The 25,058-nt window shown below is 55.1% G+C and overlaps 1 protein-coding gene across 1 annotated transcript; it reads left to right on the top strand.

Annotated features, from left to right (window-relative positions):
* The first annotated feature begins 3,726 nt into the window (after positions 1-3,726).
* Positions 3,727-15,597, top strand: TAL1 (TAL bHLH transcription factor 1, erythroid differentiation factor). Its single transcript, XM_068537951.1, has 5 exons — positions 3,727-3,861; positions 4,144-4,306; positions 7,739-8,176; positions 9,486-9,580; positions 13,279-15,597. The coding sequence occupies exons 3-5, from the start codon at positions 7,740-7,742 to the stop codon at positions 13,731-13,733; spliced, it is 987 nt and encodes a 328-aa protein (XP_068394052.1). The 5' UTR covers positions 3,727-3,861; positions 4,144-4,306; position 7,739; the 3' UTR covers positions 13,734-15,597.
* The last annotated feature ends 9,461 nt before the right edge of the window (positions 15,598-25,058 follow it).

Below are 25,058 nucleotides of genomic sequence, written 5' to 3'. Positions count from 1 at the left end.
GTTGTGGCTTGCCGGCTCTAGAGCACAGGCTCAGTAGTTGTGGCGCACGGGCTTAGTTGCTCCGTGGCATGTGGGATCTTCCCAGACCAGGGATTGAACCCATGTCCTCTGCATTGGCAGGCGGATTCTTAACCACTGTGCCACCAGGGAAGTCCCTAAGTGACTTTGGGACTCCACCCTAAAAGAATGAACCCAGATACCCTCCATGGGCTGAGCCCATTGCCTACCCCTCACTGAAGCCAGATTTCTAGGACACAGTACAGATCTCAGCTCCTGCAGTGAGTTGAGCCCAGATCCCTCCTCCAAGCCTAGGCTCTAGCTGGGCTCGAGAGGACTCTGGTGCCAGATTTGCTTCAAACCCAGGTTCTACCGCTCACTAGATACGTGACACTGGGGAAGTTACTTTCACTCTGCCTCAGTTTCCTCATCTGTAAACTGAATAATTGCACCAACCTCTTAGGATTGTTTATGAGAACTAAATGAGTTAATATTTGTACAGTGCTCAGAAGACTGCTTCAGTAGCGAGATTAAAATGTTAAATTATGAGGGGAGGGATGTTTCCCAGCTCTGGGCTCAGCCTGAAACTCAGTAGAATGGGTATTTTAAACTCTTCGTTGACACCAGTTCTGCCTCCATAGAGCCTCTTGGGTGTGACCTCAGTCCCAACATTCAGGCAAGCAGGCTCCATTTTAGAACAGAAAAGAGCCAGGGTTGAAGAGGGTGAGAGTCGGGGGGAGCTGGGGAGCTTTCTGGGATAAGAGGAACTGCCCATTGAAATCCGGGTATCCAGGACACTGGTATGAATGAATGTCAGGGAAGGAAGGGTTGGATGTGATCATTTTGGTGTTGTGGTCTTGCTGGGGTGCGAGTCGTTGGAGGAATGTGTCTGGAAGGCCGAGGGACTGAGGTTGTGGGGAGCCCGGGTTCCCGAGAGGCCTCGGGATCAGTAATGAGGCTGGACCCATCGGGTCCTAGACAGAGTGCCCGCCCAACTCTCTTCGTGGCGCATTACGAAGACGGTCCCAGAGCCGCGCAACCAGTCCCCACTCCCTCCGGTGAAATTGCCAAATTAAAATGAATCATTTGGCCCGTAATGGCCGAGGCGCTTATCGGGGGCGAGCGGACCCGCGGCAGTGCCTTATCTCCGCGGCACACACGGCCCCCGCGCGCCTCGGCCCATGCTAACGAGGCCTAGAACGTGAGCGGGATTAGAGCGCGGCGGTGGAGGAGCCGGGCGCGCCGCGGCGCGGAAGGGGGAGACTGGAGGGGGGCGCTGGGGGGAGCTGGGGGAGGGCTCGGCACTAAGGACCAGGCCTCAAAATGGCCACACGCGTACCCCCTTAGCGGCAAAACGTGAGCATTCTGGACTTTTTCTAGGGGCAGGCAACCTACAACCTCCCACGGAATCCCCCATCCAGTTCCTCCCTCTTTTGCCCGCTCGCAGAAGAGGTTTCGCTCCTTTTCCCTCGGTTTCTTTCGATGGGGGGCATTTTCCACCGACGCCCTTGAGCTCGCCGCCGCCGCCGCCCCTCCCGCCTCGGAGACTCTCTTCCTTCCTTCCCCTTTTCCTTACGCAATATACAGAAATGCGCGAGGCGGTGGTTGGTTTTCATTTCTCCTTGGTGGTTGTGTGCATGCGGTGGGATTGTGAGAGTGAGTGTGTGAACTGTGGGCAGTGTTGACTTCTTCTGAGTGTGGTCTTCTAGGCGATAGGTTGTGTGTCCAAGTGTGATGGTGTTTGCCCTCTTTGGGGTGTAGATTTGAGTTCTCCGAGGCCCTTCTGCGTTTTCATCGTTGTATATAATTATGCTCGTTTGCCTTCTCGACATGTGTGTTGGGTTGCTTGTCCTTTGCGATTGTGTTTGGATGGTCTCGTTGTTGTGTCGGGCGTGTGTGATCCTGAGTACGTTGGGTTGTGCGTCCCTGAGCGATTGCGTTTGATCGATTTCGTTGTGTCGTGCTGGACAATGTTTGGGCCTGACCGAGTCGGCTTGTGGGGCAGTGTTGGGTTGTGCTTACTTTGCTTCCCTTCTATGGGGCTGGACCGCGTGTGGCCCTGTCCGCACCGGGTTGTGTGCCTGTGTGCTTGTGTCCTTTGGAAGTGCGTTTGTAAATCGCTGGGGGGTGGAGGGGAGGGCGAGCGAGCGAGCGATGGATGCGCAAGTTGAGGAGGCGGCATGGGGGCGGGGAGAGGGATTTCACGTTTTATTCCAAATTATGATGTATTCGGAAGCCAGTGTTGGCTTGGATGAGCAGCCCGATCAGCGGCTGTTCTGTCCGGAGGCCACTCTGTGCCTCGGTGTTGGAGGGGTTGTTAGTGAGTGGGAGGCTCTTCCAGGCTGGAAGCTGAGCAGCGCTCGCGGAGGCCAGCGCCTTCAGGCCGGTAGCCGCCGGCTTCGGTTCCCGCCGCATTCAGGCTTCGTCCATTTCTGGTCAGTTTCGCGGGTACGGCCGCCGGGGTCTGCGGGAGAGGCCCGGAAAAGACAATGGGCGCATTCTCCAGGCCTCGCGCCTCGGGTGGGGACCTTCGGGATCATCTCCAAGGAACATTTTTCTACCCCCTCCCCGGGTGAGCGACATTCCCGCGTGGGTCAGGTACCCGTCACATCGATGACCGGGACCGGGCTTCATGGAGGGACGGGGTCAGTGCTGCCCTAGCTCCGAAAGAAAGGATTTTGTTTTGCCAGTTATTGTGGTTGCTAATGTCATCATCATCACCACCACCACCACCACTACCACCACCACCATCACCACCATCATCATCATCATCATATTTTAATTAAAATAATCGTCCAGGAGCGAAGCGGCTTGTCCCTTTTAGCTTCTTCGGGGCGATAACAAAGCAGCGCGGGTTTCCTCCCACCAGCGCTGTTTTTTAAATTGCTGGGTTTGTGGTAGGGAGAGAAAATGGAGAGAGGGACAAACACAGAGACTCCGTCCTAAAGCAAAAATTAACCCCGACCTCAGACACCGGGCATGACTGGATTCCTCCTTGTTCCCACACCTCCCCCCTCATTTGGATTAGAAGAGGAGAAAGAAAATCTCCCGCATTGAACTGAAACCGCAGAGAATAATTATTACTGTATTTCCACTAAAGCCGGGGCAAAAAGGAGGTGGCCTTAGCAATTAATCCAAGACTTCAATGTGTGACCATAAACTGGACAATTTAGGCAAAACAAATTAAACAAACCTTCCGGAGGGAGGGGAAAAAAGGTGAACTAAATTTCACTACCGCTACACCCTGGGAAGCAGTACTGGATTTATTTTTACCCTCCCTCCTTTCCTTGTTTATTGCTGAAGAGAATTACTAAAATTCTCCCCTTCTCTGACGATCTGAATACCGATAAATCGAAAATCTTGTGTAGGGATCGCTGAGGGAAAGGCGAGGGCCTTTCTTTCTTTTTCCCTTTCTTTTCTTTTCCTTTCTTTCTTTCTTTTCTTTCTTTTCCTCCTCTCCCTCTTCTTTTTTTTCCCCCCTTAATCTATAGGAAGAAAAAAAGGGACCGGGATACATCAGATATCCCCCAACCCACCCCTTTCTCTCAGATCTGCGCCGTTCAGACTGTATCCCTTCGGGAAAGTAGCCTTTGGAATTGGGTTCTGGTTTCGCTTTGGGTTGGAGGTGGGCAGGTGAGAGTCATGAAGAGAATGGGGTCCTCAGAGGTTCTGTCCCACCGACCAGGGTCTGAAGATTGGATCCCCCTTTCCGGACACACACCCCGCTACCCACCCATGCCAGGCTGCGGACGACTCCGCGCTGTGGCCACAGCTCCGGCCTGACTTCGGTTCCCGAGCCAACGGCGTAGACGAGTCTGCTTAGAAAACAAACGGCCACACTGAACCAGACATCCCGGTTGGAGGGTCCGATAACGTTCCGGGCAGTCTGCGGCGGGGTTGTTGTTGTTGGACTAGATAGTTATTCCTGATTGGTCAGGTGTAGGGTTCTTTTTTATGGGGGTGCGGGGGAGGCTTCAAACACCTGCAGGTTGGGGGCGGAAAGCTGCTGGCGATTCCCGGGGCGGGTTGGCGAGGACATGAGGTAATTCCCAGCCATTGACCCCCATTTCTCTCTCTCCCTCCCTCTCGCCCTCCCTCTTTCTCTCCACCCCCATCTTTCCTGGAAACTCGCTTTGGGCGCGGCAGACCGCCCAGGACCACACCGCGGCCTAACTGCTGGTCTCTCAGTGAGAGAGGGGGAAAGCAAAGACCCCTTTCCACAACCTGGACCTCGGCTCCCGCCCCTCTCTCGCCGGAGGAGGAGTGGAGATCCTATTCAGAGGGGCCGCTCTCTCTAAATATGCCCCAGGTGAGTTTTTGGGGAATAGTACTGGTGGAAACAGTCACCAGGAAGGCCTTGGGAATCTGGCCTGAGGTGGGGAAAGCTTGGGACAGAGGACAGTCCAGTTTCAGATTGGGGAGGAGTAGGGGAGGACGAACCCAGAGCTGGGAATCCGGGATCTGACTCTGCCATTGACTGTGGCCTCTGTGCCACTGTGGCTTCCAGCAGGGTCCTTTCCTGACCCTGGGTGAAAACAGCTAGTTGGACTTAGTCCCCCCACCCCGACCCCAAAGTCCCCCTCTGTCCTGGTTCTGTGGACGTTTCACAAGGCTCATAACTTTGGGACGGCTATATCCGGATAGCGCAAGCTGTGTGCGCCCGGGGCTCTGGCAGGAAGAAGGCCGCAGCCATCCTGGCTAACGCAGTCCCAACTTGGGTGGGCCCAGGCTGGGGCCTAAGGCCTAGGGTGGGGCCGCGTTCAAACACCCCTCCACTCCAGTAGCAGCGGGAAAGTGGTTCTGTTCATGGGCGATTTTGGTTTGCGTGCAGGCTTGGGGCTCCCCCAGGGGGTCATGCGGGTGTGGATGTAGTATCAGGGGCCAGAGGCTGTGTTTAAGGCGGTGGCTCTAGCCGGGGCATGGCGGAGGCTGTTTTCACATAAGAAATTTTCCTTGCTGGGAATTGGGAGCTGCGGGAGACCAGGTGCCTGCCCCCCCAGGAGCTCTCGGGTTCCCCTGTCTTGTTCAGACACACATGGAAGTGATCGGGCTGGCTGTCTGGCAACAGGAGATGAGCCGGTGTAGGGGGCTTCGAGCTGGGTCTTGGTTGCACAAAGAGGAGTTGTAATGGTCCAATAGTCTAGTGCTGTTCGGTTCGAAATCTGAAATCTTCTCACCTCCTTCTTCATTTTCCCTAATAAAAACAAATAAACGTCACTCAGGCTTTCCTTTTAATAATCTTAACCAAAGCCAAGTGATGGGGTTTAGTCACCGACCACCGAAAGTGCTTGTGAGTTCTCTGGCAGCTTCCTCGAGAGCCTGGACCTCTGGCCTGGGTGATCCTGGTTGCAGAGGAACTGGCAGGGTTTTCCTGAGGTCCTGGGAGGGGCGGGGAGAGGCTGACCACAGACCCCTGGGGGCCAATCATAGGTTTTGGGGGGGGGCTCAGAGATATAGATATTTATAGGCGTCTGGAGAGGGCATTTGGGGCCAGAGTCAACTCATCTGAAATACGTGCTCCCCTTGCCCCTCTGGGATCTGCTCCTACTCAGAGTCTCGGAATTAATCAGAAGGTACAAATGTGTCATATGGAGAGCTTGAGCTCATTCTGGCAATTGCTGAGTGAACCGTTTGTCACTCGGTTAGAAGCTGGGACTTAAGCACGTGTCACTGGGCGCACAACGGTGCCTGGGGACAGTAAGGTAGGGAGCCAGCTCCCTGGGGCTTGTATGTTTTGCCAGAGGACAGTATATTTCTAATGCATTTCACTGTTGCAGGGGAGCCAGGAAGTCTCCAATGGTATACCTCTGGTGCATTTCTAGTGGCTGCAGTGTCTTGACGGTCGGTCCCGTTCTGTGGATACAGACCTATTGTTTCCACCATGATCATAAACTCGTTTCCAGTGAAGTGTTGCGGACCTACTGCCTTTGCAGCCAGGGTACACCAGGTCTGGGGGAATTTTGTCGTTTTGGGGCCCTGCCCATGGGGCTGGCAGAGCTAGGGCCGTAGCTTAATCTGAATGGTGATTCTCCATCAGCTGTGTGTCCGGTGGCAATTGAGCTGAGCTCCTGAGGAGGTTTCAGAAGGTCTGGTCTCTCTTCTGGGGTGGGAGGATGGTTCCCAGGCTGACTCCAGTCCAGAGTGGTGCAGTGGCAGAATGGCTGCCAGGAATGATCAGATGGACTCTGCTTGATGCTGAGTTGGATTTTTGTGTATTTGTTTTCTGCTACAAAATACCCCAATTATATAATTCCGACAGCAGAAACCTTATTTTGAACATCTTATGAAGCCTGTTGAGTTGGTTATATTTTTATTGTTGTATTAAAACTCACAAGCATTTCCACACTCTGGACCCAGAGTCTCATAGTTTTTCTGTTTTCATTCTTGCGGGGGTGGGGTGTGTGTGTGTGGCGGGTTATGGAAGAACTGGAGGGAGCGGTAGTGGGAAGTGGAGCCTCGGCCTGCGGTCACCCAGGAGTATGGTTGAGGAGGAGAGGACTGTCCTTGGCTGGTGGGGGGGGCAGGATATATGAGAGGGTGTATATGGGAGGATAACAAAGACAGAGCGAGACTGGAGTGCTAGTCCTGCTCAGTGGCAAACAGGCGAGTGTGACCTTGGGCAAGGTAGTCTCCTTGCGGGCCCAGTCTCCCAGTCCATAATGTTTACTTGAGCATTTGCACAGTGCTTTTAAATGCATATATGAGGTACTCCTCCCATTTCCCAGAGGACAACACCGAGGTAGGAGAGGGGGATGGGGGAGTGCTGGAGGAGTTCAGCAGCCATCATGACACCCCTTCGCCCCACACTCCTGGATGGGAGCCCAGACCCCAGTGGCCTCAGGAGCACCCTTTGAACGTCGGGGCTTCACACTGCCTCAGGCAGGCTTCCCTTCTAGCCCCCACCTCACTTTTGAGTCCAGCTGAGCAGAAGGGGGGTATAGTGTGCGAGACGGTATGGCCGGGATCATCGTCTTCCCTTCCTTATGTCCCATCTCCAGTCCCGGGAGGAGTAAAAGTAAAGGGCCACTGGGGTTTCCGGCGGCTACACAGAATACAGGTGGATTCGCTGAGTGTAGGCGGACGCCCCCGCAGGGGTGAATATGTGTTGAAAGGGAGAGCTGGCTCCTCCGGATAATTCTCTGCCAGCTCTGATCCCTCTTGCACCCCCCCACCCCGCACCAGGTTTCTGGGTGTATGTTTGTGGCAGTAGGCTGGGGGCAGGTATTGCTGAAAGGCAAGGGAGGTTCGAAAAGCACCCCACCTCCGCGCGACAGGTTCCCCGCCAAAACCAAAAGGGGGGCGGGAAGAACACGGTCGGGGATTTGTTCCCTCCTCTTCCCTTGCGGCCTGAGAAGGGGCACGGGGTGATATTTCTTTCTCGCCTCTTTCTACATTTCCTTCCTCCTTTTCCCCCCTCTGTTTTTCTTTCGCTGGCTGTATTCCTTTTCATCCAATGTCTTTGTCGTCCTTCTCCACCTCTGTCCTTTTGGCCCTCAGTCTCTGTCTCCCGGGCACCCTCCTCTCTTCTCCCAAACCAGAGGCCCCCTTTCCCTCCCGCCCCACACTGCGGGCGGGTGTGTGTCCACGTGGCGCTAAGTTTGTCCGCTTCCTCTCACGTTTCGGTGCGTGAGTTTCTCTCTGCCTTTCACCCCCTCCCCCACCCCCCGCTCCGATCCCACCCCACGTGGATGGGCTGGGGGCGGTGGTCAGAGCAGGTGTCCGCTTGTCTGTCTGCCCGCAGGATGACGGAGCGGCCGCCGAGCGAGGCGGCACGCAGTGACCCCGCGCTAGAGGGACGGGACGCGGCCGAGGCCCGCATGGCCCCCCCGCACCTGGTCCTGCTGAACGGCGTCGCCAAGGAGACGAGCCGCGCGGCCCCGGCGGAGCCCCCGGTCATCGAGCTGGGCGCGCGCGGCGGCGGCCCGGGGGGCGGCCCCGCCGGTGGGGGCGGCGCCGCGCGAGACTTAAAGGGCCGCGACGCGGCGGCTGCCGAAGCGCGCCATCGGGTACCCACCACCGAGCTGTGCAGACCTCCTGGGCCCGCGCCCGCCTCGGCCCCCGCAGAGCTGCCCGGTGACGGCCGCATGGTGCAGTTGAGCCCGCCCGCGCTGGCGGCCCCCGTCGCCCCCGGCCGCGCGCTGCTCTACAGCCTCAGCCAGCCGCTGGCTTCTCTCGGCAGGTCAGGGCCGGCGGGAGGGGCGGGTGGGCAGGAGGCATGGGCGCCGGGGCTCCTCTTCCGCACGTCGGGAGCCGGCTGCCCTCCTCCCGGCGGGGCGGTGCGGCTGAGCGCGCGGAGAGAGGGGGAGAGGGGGACGTTTTACACCCGGGGTCGGAAAAGTCTGGCTGGAGCCCCCGTGCAAGTGAGGAACGAGCCCTCTGCTAGTGTGTGTGTGTATGTGTGCGCACGCGGGGGGCAATGTGCAGGTGCCTTGTTAACGCGGCGTGCTGGGAGCTTGGAAGCCGAAGAGGGGGAGTACCGGCACGCGGCTGGCTGTGAGCAGAAGCGCGGGGCGCTGCCTGGTGGTGGTGGTGGTGGTGGTGGGGTGGACAGGAGGAGTCTGAGTGTGAGTACCAGGAAGGAGTGTGTCTGAATGCGCTCCGCTGTGAAATTCTTCTGGAAGCTGCAGCCCTCGGTGGACAGGTAAGAGATGTGCATCTGAGGGTGCTTGCAAGAGGGCTGCCTCCTCTGAATCTCCCCGCCAGGGCCCGCCTGGGGAATGGATCCCTCCCTCCTCTCCGGAGCTCCTCTGCCCCTAGCTGCGATCTCTGGCCAGGACCTGTGCTCCCTTTGGTGTGAGGGTATCCATTTCCCTGCTGGGGCCACTGAGGTGGTGGAGAGCAGGAGGCACGGTTGGGGTGGGGACAGGAAGATGAGGCAGGGAGAGACAGTGGGGGGCAGTCGGTGAGTCTGTGGGACACTGGAGGAAGAAGCTACGGAGAGTCGAGTGGGTGATGGGGGGGCATGTCAGTGGGGCTGAGTCAGGGTTTCCTGTCTGTTGTCTGTCCATGGGCCCCATGGGGCTGGAGTGAAGGTGGGGTGAAGTTGGGGGTAAGGGACAGGGTGCCCTTATGTGGTGCAGGAATTGCACACTCCCAGGTGTGAAGGCCGTGTCTGCCTGTGTGAGCACCTGTTTGGGAGCGGAGGTGTCTATGGATTGTGCACTTGTATGTGGGGGGTGTATGTTCATTTTTGTGTTTGCTCCCTGTGTTCACCATTAATTCTGTGTGTGTGTGTTTGTGTGTGTCTGAGTGTGTGTGTGTAGGGGTGTGTGGCCACCCTCCCCTTGTTTGTCTCACCACAGAGAGAGGCTGTGGGTGTTGTGTGTGTGTTTCATGCTCCTTCTATCCCCAGTTCCGATGTGAAGGGACCAGGGTTGCCCTTGTTTTTTGGGGCGGGGGCTCAAGAACATGTGGGGAGGATCTGTATGGAGCCTCTCTCTCCCCTCCACCCACATGTGATCTTGCGATCTGCCTGCTCCCTCCCACAGTGGGTTCTTTGGGGAGCCAGATGCCTTCCCTATGTTTGCCACCAACAACCGAGTGAAGAGGAGACCCTCCCCTTATGAGATGGAGATTACTGATGGTGAGTCTACCCCCCCGCCCCACTTGTGTACTCACTCCCTCAAGCTGTTAGAACCCTGAAGGAGGGATCATCGGGGACTACTCCCTAGGTGTCTCACATAGATGGGCAGCTCTCTTGGAGCCAAGAGAAGCTGTCGAAGTCCTCTCCCTATTAACCTGGGACTAGAGGAGGTCAAGGGTGGGGCTGGGGGTTGCCACACTCATAGTCCTGGGAAGAGAGTGCATGGGAGTGAGGACACGCTGTGGCGCTTAGCCCAAACCTCCACGTCAATTGTAGTCCCCACTCTAGCTCCATTCCTACAGTTGGTAAGGATCCCCCTGGAGGGCAGAAACACACAGTGTTTCTAAGCACCAGCCTCCAGGGATTCTCTGTATCTCCTCCCAAGTCCTCTTTGGAGTCTGAAGTCTTCTCCCTGCCTGGAATTGCACCTTTTAGGGTCTTGTCCCAGGTCCCTGCAAAGTGGGGCCCTCTTGTCCCCTTTTCCACACTCTGAGCTCAGACTCGGGGTTCCCTTCCTGACATCATAGATTCTACCCTGCTCCCTCCCTCCCCCCCCCAACCCCAAAGGCCTCAGCACTTTTAATGTGAACTACCTGAGTAGTCTTTGGCCCCGAACTTGGGGGAAGGAGTTGGATGAGTGGGAAATTTGGAGGACCCCCTCCCTCTTCCCAAGGTTGACTAGATGTAGTAGATGGGGCCCAGCACCAGGGGGCAGGAGAGCGGCTCTTCAGAGCTGAGGGACTTCCTGGAGCTCCTGGTGCACACCGGAGGCCTTGGAGCCAGACTGGGATTTCTGCAAGTTGCTGGTGGGAGGGATGTGTATTGAGCTGGGGCTTCTGGAGGGGATCCCTCTGTGGTGTTCTGGAGAGGAGGCAAGCTAGCATCTGGACAAGGAACAGATCTCAAAAGACCCAGCCAGCCTGGGGCACAGGGGTGTAGGGCCAGGAGGGAAGGGTGTTGGAGTGTCAGTGCTGCTAGGTTAGAGGCAGGAGGTGGGTGTACCAAACAGGAAGTAGGCAAGACCAGCCCTGAAGTTCCCCAGGGAAGAGGCATTTTCTACAAAGGTCAGAGACAACAGAAATCAGGCACAGAGGAAGGGGCAAGGGGTGAGGGTTTGGGGGGAGTGCAGGAGTGTAGAGAGGCGATTACCCATAAATGATGCCAATATTTACCAAGCACCTACTCTGTGCCCTGCCAGCATGAGACAGAGGACCTGGAGGGAGGTACAGACTCAGGAAAGAGGAAGGTGTGGAGAGGTGGGTGGTTCTCTGGAAAAGACCAGAGAGGAATAGACAGAAATGGAGGTGAAGGGAAGGGTGGAGGTGTGCAGGATATGTCCACAGGATTTTGAAATCAGAGATTTAACCGAAAGGAGTCCATAAAAGTGGAGCTAACACAAGGTCTAAAGCCAGGACTCGATGTGCATTCCTGTTGCTGAACTTTTCTGGGCCTCGGTTTTCTCATTTGTAACGTAGGGAGAATAATAGCTTCCTCACAGGTTGTTGAAGGAGCACAGTGGGGTAAAGTGGTTTTAGGGCCTGGCTTGGGGTAGGCACGGCTTCTGGAGTCTGTGTAGCTCTAGCTGTGACAGCAGCCATAATGCCTCTCTCCCCACCTAGGAGCTCCCTCAAGATCAGCCAGCTTCAGCCACAGAGCAGTGGTCCTCCTGATGGCACAGCTGAGGGACTCCCCTCTGTCTGTCCTGGAGGCCGGAGAACAGCAAGTTCTTTCCTCTGAGGCGCCCAGGGTAGGACTGCCCAGCAGGTGTGCTGTGTTTTTCCCAGCCTGGGTCTGGCCTTTGGCAAAGAGTCAGCTGGGCTGGGGCCTGCTGGGGTTTGGAAAGATAGCTCTGAGGCACTGTGGGCAGAGGATGAGTGATTCTCCCTGGGGGAAACGTGGTGTGTGTGTATGTGTGTGTAAGACTGGTGTGTGTATGTGTAAGACAGAGATGATCAAGTGGGAAGTGTCGGCATAGATGAGCTGGGTTGCAGAGGCAAGGTCTGCCTCCGTCCTGGCCGCGGTCTCCCTAGCTGTGAAATGAGCAATGGGTCTTAGGTGATGTCTTCTCTCCTACCCAGCTTTCCACGTTCTGAGATCCAGTTCCAGGGTCATCAGAAGAGGGCAAGCAACCATCCCAGTACTGGCAGTTCCTTCAGTGCTCAGAGCTTCCTGAGGACTGCCAGGAGCTGGCTCTGTGCCTCAGGGTTGCGGAAGGAAGCGGCCGCCTCAGCCCAGGAGCCTGGGAGCGCTAGCGAGGCGCTCCTCTGCCTTTCCTGGCTTTGGGAATCCCAGGTCACGCTTGGACATTTAGTGCAGTGCTTTGTATACTGTAGGTGCTCGATACATGCACGCTGGTTTCTGCCCCTGCTCTGCAAGTCTTAGTACACGAGCGCTAGTGAATACTGTTCTAGTCTGTGATCAGTGCACTGTAGACACGGGGAGACGGAGGCAGCCCTCAGACGCCTGCCTAGAGCCTCAGGCCATGCCTGTGCGTGGCTGTCTCTCCACTCCTCTCCTGGGGGAGAGAGCCCGCAGGGTAGGTCATTTCCCCACCACTCTCTGCTCTCTCCTCCATTCCGTACCTGCCAGCATGATCAGTTAGTCAGCAAATATTTATTAAGCTCCTACCTACTCTGTGCTTCCATCACCCTTAGAATAAAATCCCCACATCTTACCGCAGGGCCCTATGGGATCTGGACTCAGCCTACTCTGATCTTACCCACACTAATCTAGCCGGGCTGGCTTCAGCCATTTTCCAGCTCAGGGCATGTGCACATGCCCTTCCAACTTCCCTTCCTGTGTCTGGCTGGCTCTTCTTTAGCCTTAAGTTCTTCCCTTATAGATGTCACCTCCTCCGAAAGGCTGTCCCCAACCACCTCAGGTAAACATGGCAGCTCCTTTCCATCTTTCATTTACATTCAGCTTCCTGTTTGTTTGTTATTTGTTTGCTGATTGTTCATCATCTGTCATCCCCATTAACATGTAAGCTCCACGAGGGCAGGGACTCTGTGTACCCTTATTCCTTAATGCCTAGCACAGTGCCGGTTGTCAGTAAATAATTGATGAATGGATAATAATAGCTAACATTTATTGAATGTTTCATCAGAGCCAGGTATTATCTTAAGTACTTTAACTGTATTAGTTGTTAGATCCACAAGACAATCTTATGACTTGAGTTACTAGTATTATCTCCATTTTACAGGTGATGAAGCTAAGGCACAGAGAGTTCAGGTAATTTGCCCAGAGTTACTATCTAGGGAGTAATAGTCAGGAATTGAACCCAGAAAGTCTGGCTCCAGAGTTTAATCTTTCTAACTAGTGCCATATGGCCTCTTAGCACAAGTGAATGAATGAATGAATGAATAATATATGGTTCCTGTCCTCAAATGTCTCACAGCTCAGAGAGGGGGACAAACATGGAAACATACAGTGATGATCAAGAGTGATGGAGATTACAGGATTATAGGGCCATGGTGGTTGGTTAGATCTGTCTGGAGGGGTTGAGGGAAGTTCTCAGAGAGGAGGAAACAGATAAACAGGGTTTTGAAGGACAAGTAAAGAGTTTTCCGAGTAAAAGGAAAGAGGGCATTCTGGGTTTTCCAAATTTCCAGGTGGATGGCTTCTCTGCTTCCCCACAGGAGAAGACGCCCTAGGGGATCCCCGACCCACTGTCCTAACCCTTGTCCTCCTACCTCCAGGTCCCCACACCAAAGTCGTGCGGCGCATCTTCACCAACAGCCGGGAGCGATGGCGGCAGCAGAATGTGAACGGGGCCTTCGCTGAGCTCCGCAAGCTGATCCCCACGCATCCCCCAGACAAGAAGCTCAGCAAGAATGAGATCCTCCGCCTGGCCATGAAGTACATCAACTTCCTGGCCAAGCTGCTCAGTGACCAGGAGGAGGAGGGCAGCCAGCGGGCCAAACCTGGCAAGGACCCTGCGATGGGGGCTGGTGGAGGGGGTGGTGGCGGAGGGGGCGCTGCACCTCCAGATGACCTCCTGCAGGACGTGCTGTCCCCGAACTCCAGCTGTGGCAGCTCCCTGGACGGGGCAGCCAGCCCGGACAGCTACACGGAAGAGCCGGCACCCAAGCACACGGCCCGCAGCCTCCATCCTGCCGTGCTGCCCGCCGCGGATGGAGCCGGCCCTCGGTGATGGGTCTGGGGCCACCCAGGACCAGCCAGGAGTGTGCCCTCAGGCCACGGGCACCATGGGCTTTAGGGCAGGTGGGGTGAGGACTGGGCAGCTCTGAAGCAGGGCATAGACTTTTGATGAGCTTTCCTTGATGTCTGAACTGTGGGAAGTCCCAGCTGCCTCTGGGGCTGGCTTTCCTGTTTCCTGCCTCAGTAGGAGAACAGAAAAATGGAGCAAAGTGGTAGGTACTTTTTATGAAGATGGCACGGTCTTCCCCCGTTTCCAAATCCCTAAGACTTCTCAAGTAAGAGGCTGGAGTGGCATTGCTTTTGGCCTGGCGCATGGGAGCCCTGTCTTGGCTGAGACCTGGGGTCGTCAGCTCTCTCCTGAGGCGTCCGGCAGCCTCTGCCTTGCCTTTAGCCCCTCCCAAGCTGGCTGGGGTGGCTTTTGTGGCCACACTGTCCAAATATATAGGTACCCAATAGCTGCCCATTTCTTGAGCCCCATCTTCACCCAGGCCCCTGTTGGTCCATCCAGCTTGCCAGTGCTGCAGAGAGTCACAAGCCTCGAGGTGCCTTCTTCAGGGCCTGGTTGAAGAAGACAGCCAGTGGACAGCCTGCTCTCGACTAGCTGGGCCAGAGGGTCAGAAACCCAGAAGCCCTTACTTCTTGCCCTGGGGATCGAAGCTCTGCTTTCTCCCCACTGAGACTTGCCTTCCTCATCCTTGTGGCTGTGGGGACTGAGTCTGCGGCTGTGGGCGTGCCCTGTGAGCTTTGTTCGAAGGCAGACAAAGGAGAAATGATGAGAGTGAAATTGAGCAAGAGCTATTTGGGGCACGTGGGCTTCAAATCGTGGTGGTGTCTCAGAGCTACCTGCCTGCGTCCTCAGCGACACGTCGCGGTTCATGCAGGGAGCAGATGCCAGTGTGCTGATCGGTGTGTGTGGGTGCTGAGAGTAGACGTGCGGCCCCGTCTTGCGTTCTCCTAGCTCCTCAGAGGGGCCTCCCTGCTGCAGGATGTCTGTTTGCTGACGGTCTGGTCTGTGTCCTGAAACTGAATCGACAACAAACTCTGTCCTATGAATTCCTGGCATGTGGGATTTTGCTTGACTTCAGGTATTTGTGGGATCTCTAGGTCTTGATATGACCCAGGATCTAGCCCCACTTCTAGGGCCCGGGGAGCCCAGTGAGAGACCAGGCCCTGGCAGAGACCCAAACACATTGACGTTCACTTAGCAGAACCTTCGGCATCCCTGAGTGCACAAATTTTGGTCCTTAAGGGTGTGTATGGGAGGCTGGCGTGACGCAGTAGGAGTGCTCCCCGCCAAAAGTTGTACATGACGTTTTTGTAAATCAAATCCTTATCTTCACCTTTTAAAGAAATACTGCCACAAGTCCCTTGGTAAAGTGGAGAATCCTTTTGTAGAGTGGACTGCTGCCCCCTCATTGACCTCCCGTGTCAATCCAGATGGTGGGACATGGTTTTCTTAAGGCGAGGCCTGCCTGTGACCCACATCCCAAGCCCCTGGAACAAACTGCACACAAGTCCTACATACCTGTCATTGTGCCCTCACGTCACCCCAGCCGGCTCTGACCAGGCTCTGCCTTTGAGGTCAGAGGGAAAACAATGCTCTGACTTTGCCCTGTCCATAGCAATGTGGAAGAACCAGCGCTGCCGCTGTCGGGAAAGACCCTCACACATTATGGGCTCCAGCCTGGGGGCTCACCCTCACCATGGCAGGACCTTGGGGACAGCCACATGCCCATGGGGAATGATCCCTGCTCTCCTCCCCTTCCTTTTAAGTTGTGAGAGGTCCAGTTTGTGGGGGTGGGAGCAACATGGTTAACCCTTGTAGCACTCTCTCTGTCCCATTTCAGCGCCGCCCCCCCCCCAGTCATATTTTGATGAACATTAGGATTCATTCCTTTCTGATACTTGGAAGCTCCTGTGAAAAATCCCATCTGTCTAAAGATGGAGCACCTATTCTAGGTCCTAAGGCTGTGTTTGCTTCCGGTGGATTAATTTGACCTGGGAGTGAAAAGTGGCGACAGTGAGCATAGGTGGATGGGTTTTAGGAGATGGATCACACATTCTATGAGGAACTCCAGCTTCTGGCTTCCTCTTCTCTCAGACTTGCAGTGTGACCTGGAAAAGTTCTCTCTCTGAAGGTCAATTTCTCGTAAATACCCTGGCTTGGCCTGTGTCCTAGGGCAGTGGTGTGGACTGAATGGAATCATGAAAGTAGAAGCATTTTGAGGCTGTACGGAACTCTGTCCCCCTCACTATCATTCCTGCAGTGGGGTTTCCCACCCTGAGTCTGGGACCTAGGCAGTGGGCCAATCTGCCTGTCTCCATAGCATTTGGGTAATTTAGGTTCTAAACCACTTTAGCCTGAGTTATCTAGGTTATCCTTATCTCTCCAGATTGACCTCATTTCAGTCTCATTCCAAAGCAAGGCACAGGAGGGAGACTAGAAAAGAGATGGGAACAGAGGCAGAATATGTAAAAACTACAACAGCTACCCAAGACAGGCTTGGGTAGGGGTGGGCAAAGCTTCGTGTCTTTGTTAAGAACTAGAAAAGATCCATAATTTTCACTTTCCTTTCCAGCACCTCCCCCCACCATACTGTTCTCCTTCCTCTGCCTCCTCTTCACCCATGAACATTCTCCATCCAAGAATAATATCTGTACAAAAAGGAAAAAATGTAAAGGTAAAAAAACAGGAGGAGGACAAAGATGATTGTTAATGACTGGAGGGAATCACGTCTTTTAAGACAAATTCGTATTCTTTTATTTGTAGTGGCAAACGACAAGATGGTACAACCTTTATCCTTTTCCGAAAGCAAAACAAAGGGCACAGCATCGGTAGTCAGCCGACACCTGTCTTGGCCTTTGGGGGTGGTCGTGTCGTACTTGTGATGTCAATGGTACGTGGCCCCCGCCGAAGGCTTGCCCCCCAGCCCATGTACATAGCGCATCGTTCCTGCGGGCGGGCCCAGCACTTTCCGTCAATGTTGTACTGTACGTGATGCATTGCGTTGGTCTCTGCATTTTTCTGCAGAAGAGGAGTAACCGCTCCAGGTACCTTGACCTTTGTACAGCCCAGAGGCCAACACTGTGGGCGTGTGACTCTTTAACGACAAAACCAATGTGGTGATGATGTGTGTATATATATAAGGATATATTGGGAAGATTTCTAAATAAAAATTTTACAAAGGGGCCTAGACTCTGTGCTTGCATGTTGCACCCCTAGGACTGAGAGTTGGGACTTTAAAGGAAAGGCATGGCACGAACCTGTCTCCCGTGATAATGGGTTCTCCCGGGGTGGGCTCCCACCTTCTACCCTGAGGCTCCCCGCTTAGGGTTTCCGTTCTTTTCCCTCTGCCAGGCCTCACGGAAGGGGGCCTCTTCTCAGTGCTGTGCACGCACACTTTGGGCACGGGGCCTCAGGCCAGAGAGTCTTCTCTGCGTGTCGGGTTCAGCTCCGTGGCTGGGGCAGTGGCTTTTATTATAGGTTCAGGACAGATTAAGTTCTCACCAGAGGATGGTCCCAGGCTCCCCAGTGACTCAGTGGAGGCTGCTCTTGAGGATTGGGGGTGCGGGTCTTACGTGGGGCTCAGCGACAGAGGCTGAGGCTTTGGGAGCAGTGAGTGGAGGCTCAGGCAGAGAGCCGCCGTTCAGAGGCAGGGACTCTGGATGCCGGTGAGGCCTCTGCATGCAGACTGTTGGATCTTCGGGAACCTCAGTAGGTCAGGTAGGCGCTTCCAACGAAGTACCAATCCTTCTTTCTTTCGTTCATTTAGCAAATATTTATTGAGCCCCTATTGGGCCAGGTATTGTTCTAGGTACTAGGATCTAGCAGTGAAGAAAACCAAGATCCCTGTTTTTGTGTCGCTCAAATTCTAGGAGGGAGACGGTAACCCACAGACACACACGGCCATATGAATATGTTGATTGTATAGTAGGTTAGAAGGTGGTTAGTATTAAGGGAAAAAGATGTGCCAAGGGGGGAGCTCAAGGGGCCCACAGATAACTTTGGCTCTTTTGGGGTGAGCCTTGCTCATCCTGCCAGGCTCTGATCTTGGCCACCCCTGTTCCGGGGGTGCTTCCAACCGTTGCTAGGAGGGCAAAGGCACAACAGGGCATGGGGATACTGCTCTGGCCTGTAGGGAAGCTCCTCGGCTTTTGAAAGACGCCAAGTGTGCCTCTCGCCAGCCCAGAGCAAGGAGGTCCCTGGGCAGAGAGATGGTGAAACTCAGTCATGGGATGGGGAGACCAGTGGGAGTGGGCTGCAGGTCTTGGCGCTGGTGGTGGGAGCAGCATGGTGAAGGGACATGAGAGACAGGGCAGGGCAGTCAGAGGAGTAGGAGAACTCCTGGGAGTGTGAGTGTGGTGTGTCAGAGGCTAAGGCCAAAGGGTGTTTGGGGAAGTGGTTAGCCAAGCCCAAGGCAGCCGAGAGGGCAAGCAAGAAAAGGTCTGAGAGTGCTGACTGGATTTGGCAACGTGGAAGTCGCTGGTGGCATTGGTGAGAACAGCAGCAGGGGAGGGGCGGAGGCAACAGTCTGACTGTCGTGGACACAGAATCGGAAGGAAGGAGCACCCATTTCCAGAAGGACCTTTCTCAGGAGAGAACGAGGCAGTCCATGTCCAGAGAGCTCAGGAAGAGCCCGTCAGCTCTGTGGCCACCAGGCAGAGACTACGAGGCTATCAACTGCCCAGGCTGGCTGGTGCCCCATCTCCAGATGGGGAGACTGAGGCCAGAGAGGAGAGGGATCTTCCCAGGGCCACACATCCCATGGACAGTGGCAGGCAGGGCAGGGCCGGGCCTCCTGCCCCCCCAGGACAGGCTGTGCCTGTGAGGGGGAAGGGCGGCCACAGGGCCTCTCCCAAATGGTCTCTCCGGCCTCATTTCTCACCACCCCACCCTTCGTTCTCTCTGCTCCTATTGCACTAGCCTTTCTGCTCCTGCTACAATTTTTTTTAACTGTCCAGTTTTTGCACTTTTGGTTTCTATCCATCCTCTGTTCACACCCTCCTTTCATCTAGTTAAGTTGTTTTCAGCATCAGGAGACTGTCCTGACTCACTGGGGTCAGCTGCCTCCTTTGTGTCCCCACAGGCCTTCCTTCACTCTCTGTCTGCTTGTCCACTTATCTGCTTTCCCACTAAAACACGAGCTCCTTGAAGGTGAGGCCGTGCCTGATTTGTCTCCTCGCCTCCAGCGCCCTGCGTCAGACCCGGTATGGGGCCCTTTCAACATTTGCTGAATGAAGAGGTTCCCCTGCATGGAATCTCTCAGCTCGGTGTTGAGGCCAGTGTGGAATGAAAGGGTAGAGGGATGGATGGGTGGGAGACTGGGTCATTCCTGCAAAGATGCCCTCTGCCTAAAACCATGGTCATGGGCTGATCAGGGGCAGACGGACAGCTCTGCCCCCTTGGGCTGGCAGAGGACCTTGGGCTGCTTTGGTTGTTGGATAGGGAGGTGGGGTATGTGTTTTCTTGGGTTGGGCCCCCCTAGCCTGGTTCTCGTACTGGATCCGGGTTGGGGTGACGGTAGGAATAATGAAGATCAGGAGGCTGATGATCTGGTCCGCTCATAGCAGCCTTACCTCCCCATGCTGCCCACTCCCCTTTCCCCAGCTTGCAAAACAACTAACTGTTCCCCAGCGACCAGCTCTCCCCCTCTGGCTGTGTGACCAGACTGCTGGGGACGGGCCATGGTGCTGGGCACAGTGTCCAGCAGTAGAGGCGCAGCCATCATGACTGTAAGGACAGGAGTCAGTCAAGATCACCCAGGCACCCTCTCTATCGTCCAGAGGAGGAAGTGAGGCCCAGAGAGGGTATGGGCTTCACCAAGGTTACACAGGATTTGAATTCAGGTCTGATCCAGAGCCAGTGCTCAGGGCCCCTCAGGAGAGGAAGAAGAAATAGCCAATAGGTAGTTGGTGCTCTTAGAGCAGGTGGGCCTGTGCCAGGCTCGGGGCAGATAGCAGCTCGGTTTGTCCAGCAATCTGCCCAGGACCATGAGCAATCAGTGTGGGTGCTGGAGAGCTTGCCGATAGCTACACGCTCGGCTTGAGGACAGGCTCGCGGGCAGTGAGGACAGTTGATGTGGTGTCAGCTCAGGGAGGGAGAGGCCAGGACATGAATGGGACTGAGCAGGAAAGGCAGCAGGGCCACAGAAAGAGCCTGGCCTTTGGGGTTAAGTTCCAGGGCTGCCGCTTCTTGTGCCTGCTGTGTGACTTAGGGTAAATCACTTAATCTCTCTTAGTCTCAGTTTCCTCATCTGTTAGATGAAGTTATTAACACGTATCTTACAGGACTGTCATGGGACTTCAATAATATATGTAAGTGCTTGTGTTTTGTAGAAAGAACTATTACTATTGCTGGAAATGGGTTTGGGATAGGGCTGTATTTGGAATGGCAGAAGAGAGAAAGAGGGCAGAGGGGAAGTGGGAACATTAATCATTCACAGCAGCAGGAATTCCTCTGGACCTGCCCCATGCTGGGCAATGCTGGGGAGCCAGCAAGGGATCTTCCTTGTCCCTGTCCTCAGGGGCCTTGCAGGCTGGGTGGAAGTGGGATGTAGGGGAAGAGATCCAGAGCATGACAACCCTGGAGGCAAGTGCTGTGAGAGAGAGGCCCAGTGGGTGTGGGAGACCTGGCTCTGGCAGTGGAGGCCCAGAGTAAATGTTTGCTGAATTGAAGGAGCCTGGGAGGAGGCTGGGGAAGGCTTCCTAGAGACGGTGTCATTTCCATCCTTCTAGGTGCCTTTGCAGGTTTGCACAGCCTGTCCCGAGCCCCAGCATCTTCTCTCAATGGCAGTTGCAAGCTGCTCCAGGGATGCTGGTCCTCCGTCCTGGAGGCCCTGCTCTTGTCCAGGCCACCTGGGGCAGGGCTGGGCTGCTGGAGCTACCCATGCCCACCAGGATATTCCCTCTGGCTCCTCCTTTCTCTCCCCATTCGCTTGGTCCAAGCCCTGCCTCCCTCCCCAGCTCCTGGCCTTCTCTGTCCACACAATAACAGGATGTGATCCGTTCGAAGAGAGGAAGTGGGGAGGACGGGCAGTGCTGATAGCGAGGTTCTGACTCTCCGCTCTCCGTGCCTCCCCTCCCCTCCCCTTTGGACCAGCCCCTGAGGCCGCCTCCTGTCCAAGGCCCTGCCTGCCTGGGCCTCTCTCTGCATTGGGAGGGATGAGTTTGGGGTCTTCAGGCTTGACTCAGGCCTGTGTAAGCCCACGGAGAGCTTACACATACACACTGGCCCTCTGCATGGCCTGCCTCCTGGCTCTGGCTTTGCTGGCCGGGAGACAACTGTCTGAGACGCTGAGACTCAGGGAGACTGGCCTGACAAGCTCGGGACTCCAGGATGATGTTTTCTGGAGTCACCAGAGCCTGTGGGTGGGCAGGTGGTTCCCTCAGCATCCACATGAGCAGGGCTTCACCCACCGCCTGTTTCCACGTGGGCCTGATCCAAGGCAGCAGGGCGATAGGATCAACCAAGAGATCCTCATCAAGCACTGACTCTGCTCTGCCTTGCACAGAGTGTGGGATAGGCTGCCATATGGGGAAACTGAGGCTCCGAGAGGCAAAGGGAATGTCTAAACTCAGCATGAACTAGGAGCTAAGCTGGAGCTAGAACCCAGCTGTCCTGACCCCCAACCTGGAGCTGTCTCACCCCCTTAGGCCAGTGCGGTCCAGCAGAACTCCGTGGTGGTGGGCATGTTCTATCTGCCCTGTCCAGTACGGAAGCCACTCGATCAGAGCGTGCAGCTCTCCGGCACTTGAAATGTGGCTAGTGCAACTGCATAACTGAATTTTTAATTTTGTTTAATTTGAATTAACCTTAATGTAGACCTGTTAAATTGCCATCTCCTCAGGGAAGAGCCGGTTTTGGTAGAGCGAGGCCAAGGGTCCCCTGGCCCCAGTCCTGGGGAGCTTGGGAAGAAGATGTTGGTCGCCAAGGTTAGCCTCACCTGTGCTCAGTGTCTGCAGTTTATACCGAAGGGCTGTGCTTTCAGCTCTGCCGTCTCACTGACTCCTCCCAAGAACCCGGTGTGAGAGGACAGTCACTCCCATTTCCCAGATGAGGAAATTCCGAGGTCAGAGAGGTTAAGCGATTTGGCCAAGGTCGAGTGGCTGAGAGAGAAGCCCAGCTGGGATTCTGACCCGGGCTGTTTGGGGAACCCGTTCCCTCACCCCAGTACAGATGAGCCCCTGAATACTGCCGGGATTACTGAGAGGGGCACCCCCCAGTCCCTGGCTGTTAGTGTAAGACCACTCAGAGGAGCAATCAGAGGAGGGCTGCCCCCCCATACATTGTTGGGGGGAGGTTTTATTATATGTTATTTTGTGAGTCCCTCTTATGGGGGAGACACAATCTCTCCTGACTCAGTCTCAGTTCTGCAGATGGTGATCTGAAGATAACACCCCCTCCCCCAATTGGCCCCCACCCCCTTCTTATCCCATAACTGCCACCACCCCCTGCCCCCTGCAAGACCCTTGCGTTTCTGAGACCCAGTGGAGCTACGGGACCAGGGTAGAAAACCCTTTCCCACCCCATGCCTGGTGACAGCCCAGCCAGCTGAGACCCGGGAGCCCAGGGTCCTCAGCCCTCCCCAGCTCACCCCCAGCAGCCTGGGACCTGTGGTGCTCCCGGGTCCCAGGCTCTGCAGGATCTCGGCGGGGGGAGGGGGGCGGGGGCCAGGCCTTCTGCCCTCTGGCCGTTCCCACACCGGCAGCCCCCAGTTCCTTCTCTCGGCGCTCCGCCCCTTCTCCATCATTCCCCCGCGAGCTGCTGCCTTCAATGGGCTATCAGGCTTCCTCATCACTCTCACGCCCCCTCCCCACTGCCCCTGAATAGGTGGGATCCAGACAGACACTGGCACTCCCAGCCCCAAGCCCCCAGGCAATCTCTCCCAGGACCTCCTGGGACCTCACAGCTATGATGCCTGCTACCTGCCTTCCACGCTCAAGACTCTAGGTCCTGAGGCTGCAATTCTGTTGTTGAGCAATGACGCATTCTAGAGCAGCGGTCCAAACAAGGGGCGACATGATGTGATGGCCCTGAACTGAGCTAAGATTCGACTCCGTGAGTCTAATGACGGGTAGCAGTTGATGTCTCTACGATCCTCAGGTTCCATCGCCCTAGGAGTTGTCATTCAGGGATCATACGCTTACTGGACTCCCTTTGGCTTTTTGGCGGCTGCAGCAGGTTCCGTGGGGCAATGCAAGGAGAGGCTTATGGGGTGGGCAGAGCCGGGTGGGGATTGCCTGGCTTGGTTATTTTTTGAGGAGGGGGGCCAGGGTTGGCCACAGGCCCCTTCAGGGTTCACATCTGCTCGGTTGGGGCTCCGCCAAAGCTGGGCTGCCGGTCCAGTTGCCCGGCTGCGGCTGCTGCGGCTGAGCGGGGATCATGGCTGGCAGGCTTTCTGTCTGATGCTAATGAAGGCGGTGGCAGGCGAGGAGGGGGAGGCACCGCTTTTGTCTTGCACTTGTCCATGCTGGGGTCCTCAGAGAGAGACAAGGGACCCTCCTCACACCCAAGTGGCCGTGATTAGCCTGCCGTCACTCACTTTGATGGCTCCCCGTGCTCTGGGGGTGTGGACAGAGTTTCGGGGAGGGAAGAGGGAGCAAGTATGGTCCTGTGCCCACCCCCACCCCCCCGTGTTTTCCAGGGAGTATCCTAAAAAATAGGCTAGTTTAAGATCCGAGCGAAAAATGTGGCCCCATTCTCTCTCCTCCAACCTCTCTTAAGGGCCTGTTGAGCTCCCCAAGTGTTCCACATCCATCCTTACTTTCCCTCCCCTAAGCCTTTGTATAAACCCGAGATGCCCTCCCTGTAGACTCCCACCACCAGTAACACTTCTGTGTGTTAAACTTTATCTGAGGCTGCATCTGCTGGTCCACCGCCCGGCCCGCCCCGGACTGGGGTCTCTCCTATTTCTGAACTCACAGAGCCCCTTGAACCATATCTGGGTGCTGCCTGCCATCTGCCCATGTTTGAATCCTGGCCTCATCTCCCTATTTGTCTGTGAGCCGGTCATTGCTGGGACAGTGTGTCACTGGTGCCTCCGTCAGGCCCCGTGTGTGGGGGGGGTACACAGGTGCTCAGTAAATGTTTACTGAGTTATTTCATAAGATCCTTGGGGAGAGTGGGCACAAATGGATCATTACCGTCATTTTATTGTGGGCATTTTCAAATATACATGAAAATAGAGAGGATCATATAATAAATGACAGGAATCCATCACCAACTTCAACAGTTGTTGACATGGGTAATCTTTTTTTTTTTTTTAATTTATTTATTTATTATTTATTTATTTATTTTTGGCTGTGTTGGGTCTTCGTTTCTGTGCGAGGGCTTTCTCTAGTTGCGGCAAGTGGGGGCCACTCTTCATCGCGGTGCGCGGGCCTCTCACTGTCGCGGCCTCTCCCGTTGCGGAGCACAGGCTCCAGACGCGCAGGCTCAGTAGTCGTGGCTCACAAGCCTAGTTGCTCCGTGGCATGTGGGATCTTCCCAGACCAGGGCTCGAACCCGTGTCCCCTGCATTGGCAGGCAGATTCTCAACCACTGCGCCACCAGGGAAGCCCCCACATGGGTAATCTTGTCTCATTTATACCTTCATCCCTCCCCACACTCCCTGTCCTTGAAAAGGCTTATTATGAAGCAAATCCCAGACATCATGTTATTTCATCTGTAAATTCAGTTAAAATCTCTGTTAGCTGATTAAATTAATATCTACTGAACATCCATTCTGTCTGGTTGTGTGCTACGTCATTCTGGTAAATTCCTATTCATCTTTCAAAGCCCAACTCAAATGTCACCTCTTCTTGGAAGTCTTCCCTGATTCTTCCTTTCCCCAGGGGTGTTTAATGGCTCCTTCTGTGGGGTTCTAACTGTATACCTCCTTCACAGAGCTCATTGCTTTTTAGTATTGTTTGGTTTTGTTTTGTTTATGTGAGGAGGCATTGTAACGTATACTTAAGAGCTTTAGAATCAAATAGATGTGGATTCAAGTTCTGGATCCATTTACTTAACGAGTTTAACTTCTCTGAACCTCAGCGTTCTTGTCAGTAAAGTAGGGACATAGCACTCACCTCATACTGTCGTGAGGATTAGATGAGCAATGGATCTGAGGCGCCTGGTACAGTGCCTGGCCCACAGTAAGCATTCCTTCCAGAAGTGGCAGCATCACTGCTGGGACATGCCTCTCTGTCACCATGGACTGAGCTGGAGGGCAGGACCCAGGTGCTTGCTGTGCGTGTCCTGGCACCTGAGAGGCCTCTGTAGAAGATTATGGTGGGGGAAGCCCCCCGTTAGCCAGATAATAGACAGACTGGGCTGCCT

This window comes from Eschrichtius robustus, chromosome 3, assembly GCF_028021215.1.
Source record: "Eschrichtius robustus isolate mEscRob2 chromosome 3, mEscRob2.pri, whole genome shotgun sequence".
Classification (NCBI taxonomy): Eukaryota; Metazoa; Chordata; class Mammalia; order Artiodactyla; family Eschrichtiidae; genus Eschrichtius; species Eschrichtius robustus.
This window is presented reverse-complemented; position numbering and strand designations above follow the sequence as displayed.